The following is a 12,967-nucleotide window of genomic DNA, read 5'->3' on the forward strand; positions in this document are numbered from 1 at the left end:
ATGCATTTATATTAGGAGAAGGGTAAAATAAATGTGCCATGAACTTTCAGTGGAAGGTATTGAAGTTTGTGGTGGTCCCTAGATCCTGAGGGATTCATTTCACTATCTCAGAGCAGCCCCCAAGAAAATTCGGTCTCCTGCACAGACTAACTTTACCTTTATTCTAGAGAGGTCCATTGTGCTAAAAGAGCAAAGTTGTCATGCATGGTCTTCGTCCAAAAATTTTAAGCAACCTTTTAGATACCCTGAGCCCAGGCAATGGAACACTTTGAGCATAAGGTCTGAGACCCTGAACCTCATTCAAAATTATATGTGAAGCCCGTGCAGAGAGTGAAGGACAAATTTGATGTGCTCATGGTAGCCTCTGTTACTAAGGAGATGCATTACAGCATTCTGTACTAGCCAGAATTTCCTAAGTGCTGAAGCCTTCATGCCCAAGTATATCACATTGTTCTAGTCCAATTAAGTGATGAAGGCATGATTAACTGAGGCCATATCCTCATCTTGTAGAACTGGATGGAGTCTTCTAGACCAGTGATTCTCAAAGCTGGTCTGCCGCTTGTTCAGGGAAAGCCCCTGGCGGGCCAGGCCGGTTTGTTTACCTGCTGCGTTTGCAGGTTCGGCCAATTGCAGCTCCCACTGACCATGGTTCTCTGCTCTAGGCCAATGGGGGCTGCAGAAAGGGTGGCCAGCACATCCATTGGCCCGCGCCGCTTCCCGCAGCCCCCATTGACCTGGAGCACCAAACCGCGGCGAGTGGGAGCAGCAATCAGCTGAACCTGCAAACATGGCAGGTAAACAAACCAGCATGGCCCGCCAGGGGCTATCCCTGAACAAGCGGTAGACCGGCTTTGAGAACCACTGTTCTAGACAACTGGAGATGATAGAAAGCATTACTAATGGATGCTGCTCTGTGAAAGCTTAGTGTCTGTGAAGAACCTAAGACTACTCCTAGACTGCAGACTGAATTGATCAATTGTGGATGTGTACAGTCAGCCAAAGGAGACTGCACTGTTGCTGCAAACTCTTCAAAATGCTTTCCCATCAGTATCATCCCTGACTTGCTCAGGCCCAGCTTCAGCCAGCTGTTTTTCATCCATGAGCTGACCTCGTCTAAGCAGTTGGCCATCTTTGTGCTAGTGATATGGTTGTTTGTAGTAACGGGTTGGTAGAGCTATGTGCCATCTGCATGTTCAGGGCACTTGAGTCCATGTTGTCGGATCAGTTTATCTACTGGTTGCATATAGATGTTGAAAAGGACTGGTCAGAGAATTGATGCTTCTGGAACACCACAATTAAGGGGTCTCATGGTGGAGATGTATTTTCACATCACTGGTTATTGGATGCATCCCTTGACTTGAGCCATTTTAGTGGATTACTCTGAACCCTTTCCACCTCTCTCAAGTGATACAGCAGTATCTTGTGGTCAGCAGTGTCAGATGTTTCAGAAAGAACCAACAGGATAAATGTGGATGTCTATCTTCTGATCATTGAGAGGAGAGGAGATCATCCATCAGTGCCACTAAAGCAGTTTCAGTTCTGTATCCTGGCCAGAATCCACACACTGCTTGATCTAGAATATTATCTTAAATTAGATGATCTTTGGCTAGCTTCTATCAGGAATGGAAGATTTGATACTGGGTGGTAGCGGGCTAGAACCAACGTACCTAGGGTCTTTGGTTTTTTTCAGCATTGGTCAGACTAATCCATTTTTGAAGGAGGAATGGAAGATTCCTATAAGATATGTCTTGTAGAGGAACCCCTTCTCTTATAAGTGAATACTGTCAAAGCCCTTACATGGACCCTTTTGTGCTGTAAGGCATAGAGAGTTTGGCCCACCTCAGTAATTGTGGCCCTTAAAGTCATGTGGCCTTCAGTGTGTTAAAGGTGAGCTGTGTAAACAAAACTATATGGAGAGAAACAACCTGAGATGTGCAGAGAGATGCACATGGGCTCAGTTAGAAACTACTGGTGAGAAAAGGCTTGGCAATTAGCCCTTTTTTATGCAGTTGTTATTTTTATTTTTAGAGACTTATTTCTGTGATAACTGTGTAACTTTAAATAATAATAGATTTGAACACTTTATTAGTCCTGTGTCCTCATTTTCTTCCCTAAAAGAAATAATATTTTTTTCTGATCCAAGTGAACTAACTTCTCAATGCTGTGGCCTTACGATTTTCAGATACCTTTTCATTTTTGTGGAATAACGTCCAGCAAATAAAGAGTCAACAGCTATTTTCAGGTGGTTACCATTATGTTTTAAAAAAAAGAAAAGAAAAAAAAATCACATGCAAGGTAAACCACCGCAGTTTTGTGCTATGATGTGAATGCTTCTCATTATTGTGTGCAAGTATTTGCTACAATGTAATGCTTTTCCAGATGCACAAATGCCCTTGCTATTTCCACAATGAGGTTTGTGACACACAATGCTACAGTAGTACTGTAGTGGACTAGATTGTACCAAGAGTTAGTGCACTAGCCTTTCACTTCTGGAGACTTTGGTTCAATTGTGATTTAGGGCACAAGTTTCTGTGTGTTTATGACTCAATACTTATAGGTGTTGAGCAGTCTGGCTTGATCTCGTGAATCACTTTAAAACATACCTCACTTTAAGCATATGAGTAGTTCCCTAGTACTTGTAGAACTGAACATTTAATTTTTAGAATTATTTGTGGCCATAATATCACACAGTATCAGCATTCTGTTTGCTGGGTGGGCCAAGCTAAAAATGCTGCAGATTCAAACTTTGTGAGATACTTCTCCGAGCACCTACTTTCCTTGCATTAATCTTGATTTTAGCTTCTGTGTCAAGGTCCTTATTTCCCTGAGCATCCACTTTACAATACACAACGCTTGGCTTTCTATGTAGAAGTTCTCCTAGCCATCCTAATATCATCTTCGCGGAACTTTTACAATACTTTTCTCTATCTTTGGTCAGGATGGTTTAAGTCATGGGTCATGATCCTGTTCCATTTGGAATCAACAGCAAAATTCCTGTTGACTCCAATGGGAGCAAGATCTAGGCCAACGGGTTTTATGTCTGAAGCAACCATCTGAAATACACTAGTCCTCCAATGTCATTTGCTGTCACTTTAAAATAAAAATACTCCTGATGAACCATTAGAATGTCAATTTTCTTAAACCTTTAAAGTTATTTAGCATTTCATAGCCTTTAGCCTTTTCCCACCCTTAAAAAGAATAAACAAGGGCTTAGGCATATCAGTCTGTTTTCGTGTATTTTACAATCTCTAAAACAAAGATTTCCAAATTACAGATCAAATATTAATGATATAAAACTTCATTTTATTCTGAATATAGTCTGACATATATACAGTGGAAGAAATTATAGTGTGTTTATTTTGGCCCTTTTATTATGTTTGTGTATTAATAAAGACATAAAAATAAAATTATATTTTTTATTAAAATGCCTGGGGATGTAATAAATGTAACCCTCCATCACTGCTCCGTAGACAATGAATATTTGCTGCTATATTGCACTGTATTATTGAGTGGAAAAATAACTAAGTTATAAAGGCTGCTTTTATAATTGTTTTTATGCTTTACTATAAAACAGTACATTTATTAGTTAGGCAGAATAGGCAATGCTCAATAACATGAGAAAAGATGAGAAAGTAGTTTCAAAAAACCTGTTCATAATACTGAACATGTATGTGCGTAGTTGAAGAAGCACTGAAGCCACATAAGAAAAAAATAAGCCAGAAATGACCTCTCTGAAAAACACACACTAAACATGTTCTCAAGTTTGTTTTTTGGGGAGTTGGCAGGTGAATTAATAATGTCTAGATGTTATTTTTCAAAACCAACACACACTACTGTTGGGATTCCCAGGCCTACCTGCATCTACTTGCCTGGGAAAAACACAACTAAGTGTTTGCCTTAATAAAACAGTTTATTATTCACCAGTTCTACCTTATTTTGAATAATTTAGCTGGTGTGTGTTTGGAGAGAGTAATTGAGAAGGAATTTATGGTAACATATTTAGGCATCTAAAATTAACACTTGGGCACCAAATTAAGCTGCATGATTTTTCAGAGGTTATGACTACCTGCAACTTCCATTTCCTTTGAAACTCATAGTACTTTTATTTAGATTCCTAACCATGGGTATGAATTTAGGGGCCTAACTTTGGGCACCCATCTTTGAAAATGTTGGCCTTAAGCCCTTCAAGAGAGAAGAGGTTTCAGCAACCAGTTGTTTTTCAGGGAAAACCATTTTTATTGGTGCTTCCTTTATCAGCAGTCCTATCAATATTTCACGACCATGGCCAGTTTTCTAACAGTCCCAAATATTTTTTCAGCAGAAAGCTTTTGTTTAACATGATACAACTTTTAGCAATATTAAAGTTTAGGACCTCCAGGGATTACATCTAATTTCAGCTGGGTTCACTCTGGTCTCTTTTTATTTAATACTTATGTGTATAAAACCTCGTTCATGCAGCAAAGATAAATGAGCAGGTGAAGTGGCATGGCCACCTTTTTTTGTCTGTAGTGATAGTCGAAGGAAAAAATATGAAAATAATCAACTGTGTCCAATAAAATCTGTTTAATTTAAGACCGCAAACACTGAAATGCAATCATAATTGTATGGTTAACTCATGACATCACTGCAGGACAAAGTTAAGGTTGTTTGGTGTCTTAATAGGGCATTTCTTACCAAAGTATACATTTAACCCTCCATCACTCCAAAGTATGTTTAATGGCAACTGCTAAATTTCTTGGGTTTTTACTGCTTGGTTTGTCGACAATTGCAACATCCCGGTATTGTTTTTATCCTTCAGTGTTACTGATACATACATTCAACCTTCAATCCACCATATCATAGATTTTTCGGGGGATTGTTTTTGTTTGTTTGTTTGTCTGGGAATATATAATTAGGTTCCAATCTGATTCCCATTTTCTTCAGTAGGCATTGGATTGAGCCCTTAAACAACGTTATACTGTTGTATCCTAAAAAAAGAAAAGGAGTACTTGTGGCACCTTAGTGACTAACAAATTTATTTGAGCATAAGCTTTCATGAGCTACAGCTCACTTCATCAGATGCATCCAATGAAGTGAGCTGTAGCTCACAAAAGCTTATGCTCAAATAAATGTGTTAGTCTCTAAGGTGCCACAAGTTCTCCTTTTCTTTTTGCGAATACAGACTAACACAGCTGCTACTCTGAAACCTGTTGTATCCTAGTGAATCTTATGACTCTTTTGTGCTGGACTTTCTTTTCTTTCAGATCACTGTGTGAAATTTAATATTATGCTGCATGTACTGTAATAGCTAGGCATAATGGGTTGAGTTAAAGGCAGAGTTTTCACTCTATTAACTCCAAATTTCTTTATTTTTTATGAGTTTGTTTCTCAACTGTAATATTGTATAAGGATAATAGGCCCTAATCATCTTTGGTGTCACTCTATTAACTTACAGACATGGAATATGAATGCAAGACAACATTTTGTATGTAATCAAACAAATACAAGACCAAATTCTTACTCAGGCAAAAGGCTCATGAATTCTACACAAATTTTGCCTAAGTAAGAGCAATGTAAAGACTGCAAGACTTGTCCCATGTAATAGTGGGGTTCCACAGAGGTCTGTCCTGGGTCTGGAACTATTCAACATTTTCATTAATGACTTAGCTAATGTAGTGGACAGTATGTGTATAAATAATACATCAAATATTACATGATGAGAATAACATCAAACTGGGAGAGGTTGCTGGCACTTTGGAGGATAGCATTACAATTCAAAATGACTTTGACAAATCAGAGAATTTGTCTGCAATCAGCAAGGTAAAATTCAATAAAGACAAGTGGGAAGGAAAAATCAAATGTACAAATATAAATTGGGGAATAGCTGGCTAGGCAGTAATGCTGCAGAGAAGGATCTGCGGGTTATACTGGATTACAAACTGAAGATGAGCCAACAAAGTGATGCAATTGTGAAAAGGGCCAACGTCATTCAGCATTAACAGGAGTGTCATCCATAAGACAAAGGAGGTAATTGTCCCACTCTACTAGACATTAGTGAGCCCTTAGTCAGAGTATTTTGTCCAGTTTTGAACACCACACTTTAAGAAAGATGTGGACAAAATGGAGAGAGTCCAGTGGAGAACAACAAAAATTATAAAAGGTTTAGAAAACCTGACGTAAGAGGGAAGATTAAGAAAACCCTGGCTATTTTCAGTCTTCAGAAAAGAGGATCTGATAACAATCTTCAAATATGTTAAGGACTGTTATAAAGAGGATCAGTTGTTCTCCATGTCCACTGAAGCTATGATCTGATGTAATGGACTTAATCTGCAGTACGAGAGATTTAGGTTAGGTATCAGGAAAAATATTCTAACTATAAGGGTAATTAAGCTCTGGAATAGGCTTTCAAGGGAGATTGTGGAATCCTGGTCACTGGAGGTTTTTAAAAAACAGGTTGGACAAACACCTGCCAGGGACAGTCTAGGTATCTTTGGTCCTGCCTCAGTGCAGGTGAGGCTGAAGTAGATGACCTTTTGAGGTCCCTTTCAGCCCTACATTCTTTGATTCTATGAATGTACCTGATCACAGTCTGCCTTGATTTTTATGAGTATAAACTAAGGAAAACTAGCATATCTGAAGCTGTACTATAAAGTACACTATAATTAAATCTATCTTATGAACTGAGCACCTAATGATTAAAAATAATACCAGTGATGGTGATAATTATAGATGTTGTGCTGTAGTTGTAAAGGCTAGAAATGAAGTGTTACTGATTAACAAAATCAGCACCAGTAATTTTTTTTGATGAAATGTCTTGAAGTAAAATCAGATTTATGATTTATTTTTCCTCTTTGCAGCTAGAGTGTATCAGCTAGTATTGATTTTTAATTTCAAGCTCAATACAGTATTAGGTGTTAGAATTTCAGCTAAAGGGAAAAAAATCCTGGGGAATGGATCAATGTTATGTGTTATTTTCAAGGTGTATATGAACTGTATTAAACTAGAGTTTCTAAATATTAACCTGTAAATAGAGCATCACGTGTATTTTCAAATGCAAGAGATTACATTTCTGGTATTTTGAGCTCCAGAGTGCATGAAGCAATCCAGAAATGTTATCTATGTAATACACTGGCAAAATGTGCCCTTTCTGGTAGCCAGCCAAATAGATGATAACAATCTATTACTACTACCAGCTAAAGGAGTTATTCATTTAGCTCATCTATTAGAGGGCTATGCTGTAGTGCTTGAAGGCCCCCTGAGTTCAAACCGTTCTGATAATACATATGAGGGGGCCGTTGTGGCCAAGATTTTCAAAAACAGGAGACTAAAGGTAAGCTAAAAATCTTGGTTGATTTTAGCGGGACCTGCTTAGTGTCCAACACTTTTGAAAATCAGCTGATACACAGTCAGAAGCCCAATGTAATTCACCACTTTTGAAAAATTGGATCTACCTCTCCATCTGGGGTATGAGGAGAATGCTGTTCACTCTGGTGTACAAATTCAAGATAGGCCCCCTACTGTTTTGTTAATGTCAGAAAAGAGCTTTGTTCTGTTACTCAGATACTCTTGTTGCCTATAAGGAGGTAGATAGTCTCCTACTTCTTTTAAAACATGCAATTGAGGTCTGAAATGGGCTTCCCAACTCCTTTTCTCTTCCCCTCACAACAGCAACCAACCTGAAATGTAGGGGACAGTGTGGTGGGAATGTGTTTAAAGGAGGAGATCTGTTTGGGGAGAAAGAGCCTGGAGGACCAGCCAAACTTTTAGTAAGAATACAAATTTTGGGATGTTTATTTAAATCAAACCTCTAAAGCACGCAACTCACATTCAAACCTCAGGGTTCAAGGAATCATATGATTGGTTTTATTGTTTGAGATAGGAACAAAAAACAGCTGTATGGGGAAAGAAAGAAGCAGAAGAATGAGAGTGTTCAGAACAGGACGGGGGGGAAAATGACAATGACACAAAGAAACATTCCCTCAGTCAAAGAATGCAATAACTGGACTTTTATGATGGAAAGATAGTAAGATACTGTGAGGTGGGGAGGATATGTGGATGGATAGATAGACATAAGGGCATTTTTCAAGATAAAAGCTTCCATATTCCTTTGGCAATTAGGGCTGTATGTGGGTTGTGGTTACTTGTATTTGTGTTTATTTGTATAAGTAGTTGGGGTTTGTTTTTTACTAGCTTCTTTAATGGGTCAGGAAATACTTAAAGTCATACAGATCACACTTTTACTAGCCCTGTAAATTAATTCCTGAGCATCTCCTCACAAAAAAGTCCATAGAAACTGTAAACTCTAATTGAAATACTGACACATCCCAAGCTTATCTAAATATTTGTGTTTATTCGGGTTCCTATGGGACCCAAATGCACAGCCTTTTTACCCAATCCCCTGAGTCCTCAAGTCCTCAAGTCATCAAGTCCACTACAACTTAATACATAGTATATATTTAGCCCATAGGTTATGCCCTGCTTTGTATCAAGATTTATGACTGTGGCTTGATTGAGGATGTGAATTAATATTCTAGTGTATTGTGGGTAACCTGGGTTGTGTTATGTTTTTTTGGCTCTCCTGTTAGTGTAATTAAGCAGTAAGGGGAAAATCTTGCCTTTTCCTCTGCAGTGCCTGGCAGAAGAACCAATAAAGTTCTACTTTTCAAGGTGGTAGTTGAGCAGCATGATTCAGGAGGCACCATGAAGGATATACCATGAAATCCTTACGCTTTCCCCTTCAGTAGTACAGAATTCAGCTTTGTTGGGGTTCCCTGCATTTCAGCGAGTGCTGACAGGATTTGGACTGGCAGATCCCCTGCTACATAGACCCCTCTATTTTCACCCTCTTGTAGTAAGAGTCCATGGAAGGTTTTGTATGTATTGTAAAACATGCTCCCGTTATCCTGGCAAAGAGAGAGAACCTCCATACTCAATGCCACTCCCCTGCCCCCCAATAGAGCTACATAGCACACATTCTATTATCTTGATTTTGTATTGGATGAGAAGTTTAGGCAAAAATGTCTGAGTATGCAGTGCTTCCATAATTATTATATTGAACTATGACTTTGATCTTCTGTGACACCTCCTGGCTTCTAAAATGTGACATTCCCCATCCTTCAGGAAATCAAAGACTAACCTCAAGCTACTTCTGAAATGAGACCAGATGATCTCTGCAGTATTATTTTATTTACTGCATCCCTAATCTTTCTTTTCATTTAAAAGTTGATTCTAACTAAACGTGCCCTCACCTTGTAAACCTGACCCGCATTATTTTAAAACTGGTCTTGGTAATCAAATAGCTTTTCATGAACTTTCACATTTCCCCATGATCATCAGTATAGTACAAAAAATCTCCAGTGGCACCTTAACATTTTGCTTTGGCTACTGACCATCTGTAACTGGAGAAACTCTACAATACTATCCAACAAGCAGTCAATTTATTTTCACTATCCGTTCCAATTCCTCCAGCAGTGCTGGCAATAGAAAGTAGAGATGTGTAGGAGAGTTTAAAAAATCACCTCAAACTTTTCCCTTGACTATATTGGAGTATCTTTCACTATCAGATCATCTGCTTATTTTTTAAAAAAATAAACATTGACATGCTCATCACTGTTAGTGCTAGTACAATGATGATGCTTAAAAACTTTCCAATTGCCTTTATAGCTAATAATTTTGCAGCATTTGCAGTATTCCCTGGGTATTGTCAAGGGAATGCCAGATGTTCTCAAACTTGCTGTAATATGCACCCCATTCTAACAGAAAGACTGTCTGATGGACCACCATGTACTATTTCTCAATGTGACAAAGAAGGGAAATGGAGTAAACTTACTCTGGGTACTCCTATATGTATGGACATAAGACAGACTATCTTACTGTAAATTTATTATCAACACACCTGATACAAGTGTCAGATAGAGCTATATAAAAACAAGTACTCTATTTCTGCAGTGTTCCTACCTGAAGCTGACCAAGGCAGGTAGATGAAACAAAACTCAAGCCTTGATTTCAAAACCAACTTAGCGAATAAAATACGTTGTTCATTCTAAAATGTACAGACTCCTTTTTGGACTTATATTCTAGCACTAGAAAGTTTTCTTCTAGGAGACCGTAGTATAATTCTCAAGGTAGTTCGTGATCTGTCTGCAGGCAAATCAGGTGGCTGCCTGCCTAAGTACTGGTTTCAATGCCAGCTTATACATTTTACTTTGCAAATACCAGTTGTGTGCAGAAATGTTGGTTTTGCACATGCCATGAGTCGTATCTAGCTTTCAACATGCACTTTAGGCACCCACTTTCTAAATCTGGCACTATATTTTCATCAGTGTCCATTTAATGTGTGAAGGGAAGATTTTTGTAAATAAATAAATAAGCCTCGTCAAAGGTCTGATGCTATTGGTAATGGCAAAACTCCAATGGCAGGAGCAGGATTAGCCCCCCAGCACTTTTAATATGTCTTTTCAGGTTTGGAGAAATGTTCTTATTATTGTAAGTGAGGTCTTTAGAATCAATATTATTCGTAAACATCACTGTAGAATCCCTGTTACTAGAAACAAGGACAACAGATGACGCTAAAGTGCTTGATAGCCCACTAAGTTGGAAACCAGAGTTTTGCTGGTGAGCCGATATATAAAAGTAAGCAATATTTGTGGCTGTGTTACTAAACCTATGGACAAAGAGGTCTAAATACTCAATCTTGTTTAAAATTAAGTGCCTATATCCAAATGTAGACACCTAAATATGTGGCCTGTTTTTCATGGAATCATGTACTTTAAGGTATGAAGGGACCATTATGATCATCTAGTCTGACCTCCTGCACAACGCAGGCTACAGAATCTCACCCATCCACTCCTGTAGCAAACCCCTAACCTCTGTCTGAGCTATTGAAGTCCTCAAATCATGGTTTAAAGACTTCAGGGTGCAGAGAATCCTCCAGCAAGTGACCCGTGCCCCACACTGCAGAAGAAGGTGAAAAACCCCCAGGGCCACTGCCAATCTGCCCTGGAGGAAAATTCCTTCCCGACCCCAAATATGGCGATCAGCTAAATCCTGAACATGTAGTCAAGACTCACCAGCCAGACACCCAGGAAAGAATTCTCGGTACTAACTCAGATCCCACCCCATCTAACATCCCATCATAGGCCATTGGGCATATCTACCGCTAATAATTGAAGATCAATTAATTGCCAAAATTAGGCTATCCCATCATATCATCCCTTCCATAAACTTATCATGCTTAGTCTTGAAGCCAGATAGGTCTTTTGCCCCCACTGCTCCTGTTGGAAGGCTGTTCCAGAATTTCACTCCTCTGATGGTTAGAAACCTTCATTTAATTTCAAGTCTACACTTCCGGATGAACAGTTTATATCCATTTGTTCTTGTGTCCACATTGGTACTGAGCTTAAATAATTGCTCTCCCTCCCTGGTATTTATCCCTCTGATATATTTATAGAGAGCAATCATATCTCCACTCAGCCTCCTTTTGGTTAGGCTAAACACGCCAAGCTCTTTGAGTCTCCTTCCATAAGACAGGTTTTCCATTCCTTGGATCATCCTAGTAGCCCTTCTCTGAACCTGCTCCAGTTTGAATTCATCTTTCTTAAACATGGGAGACCAGAACTGCACACTGTATTCCAGATGAGGTCTCACCAGTGCCTTGTATAATGGTACTAACACCTCCTTATCTCTTCTGGAAATACCTCCCCTGATGCATCCCAAGACCGCATTAGCTTTTTTCACGGCCCTATCACATTGGCAACTCATAGTTATCCTGTGATCAACCAATATTCTGTTACTTCCAACTGATGCATTCCCAGTTTATAACAAAAATTCTTATTATTAATCCCTAAATGCATGACCTTGCACTTTTCACTATGAAATTTCATCCTATTACTATTACTCCAGTTTGCAAGGTCATCCAGATCTTCCTGAATGATATCCCGGTCCTTCTCTGTATTGGCAATACCACCCAGCTTTGTGTCATCCACAAACTTTATTTGCACATTCCCATTTTTTGTGCCAAGGTCAGTAATAAAAAGATTAAATAAGATTGGTCCCAAAACCAATCTCTGAGGAACTCCTCTAGTAACCTCCCTCCAGCCTGACAGTTCACCTTTCAGTAGGACTCGTTGTAGATTCCCCTTTAACCAGTTCCTTATCCATTTTTCAGTTTTCATATTCAAATTTCATATTGATCCCCATCTTTTTCCAATTTAGCTAATAATTTCCTCACATGAATGTCAGCAAACTCTGCTGATGATTTTGTTTGCAAAATGTTGGGACTCCCAGGTGGCACTTGGAGTTTGGTGTTTATGCAAATCCAAACCCTCAAAGCCAGACTGGTCAACTGCATGGTCCCCAGTGAGTGTTGTAAAACTGTCAAAACACACAAGAAATACCCTCCCTTCAAAAGGGCATAGGCGGGCTCCCCTTGCCTTTAGACATCTCTTGAAGGGGAAATTGATTATCCTGTTACTTCCACACATATTTACATATCCAAGGGTGGGCAACTGGCCTGATTTCCCTCACAACACCCATCCCCTCCAACTTGCTGGTAAGTGTATTCTGAAGCATGGGTTCCTGCCCACCTTCCCTTCCCTTCCCCATCTGCTGCAACTGCTACTTACATTTATGTCAGTGTGGGGCTGAAACATTACATTGTTCTCTCCCTGTTTCCAATGAAGCAGGAGTTACAGCAAATGCCCTCATCAAAAGGGGCTAAGCTATACAATATGTCACCAATATTCCTGATCTTTGTTTTCTTTTGGAAATTACATTTGCATTTTTTTTCTAGGCGCATATGTACTTCAGGTTAAAGCTACAGATGCTGATGATCCAACATATGGAAACAGTGCCAGAGTGGTTTATAGTATTCTTCAGGGGCAACCATACTTCTCCATTGATCCTAAGACAGGTAAATGTTTCATCAGCAACAATATTATATTGCCCTTTCAAACATTTAAACTTTGATAAAACATCCAAGTGGGCATTA

The 12,967-nt window shown here is 39.0% G+C and overlaps 1 protein-coding gene across 2 annotated transcripts in view; it reads left to right on the forward strand.

The window, feature by feature from the left end:
* The window catches only part of CDH12 (cadherin 12), an 867,135-nt gene that overhangs the window by 754,932 nt on the left and 99,236 nt on the right, over window positions 1-12,967 (forward strand). For both annotated transcript variants that reach the window (XM_038389732.2, XM_043508440.1), the window contains one exon: window positions 12,770-12,889. In XM_038389732.2, the coding sequence (XP_038245660.1) occupies window positions 12,770-12,889 (120 nt within the window). The remainder of the gene's footprint in view (window positions 1-12,769; window positions 12,890-12,967) is intronic.

The sequence above is a fragment of the Dermochelys coriacea genome, chromosome 2 (genome assembly GCF_009764565.3).
Source record: "Dermochelys coriacea isolate rDerCor1 chromosome 2, rDerCor1.pri.v4, whole genome shotgun sequence".
Classification (NCBI taxonomy): Eukaryota; Metazoa; Chordata; order Testudines; family Dermochelyidae; genus Dermochelys; species Dermochelys coriacea.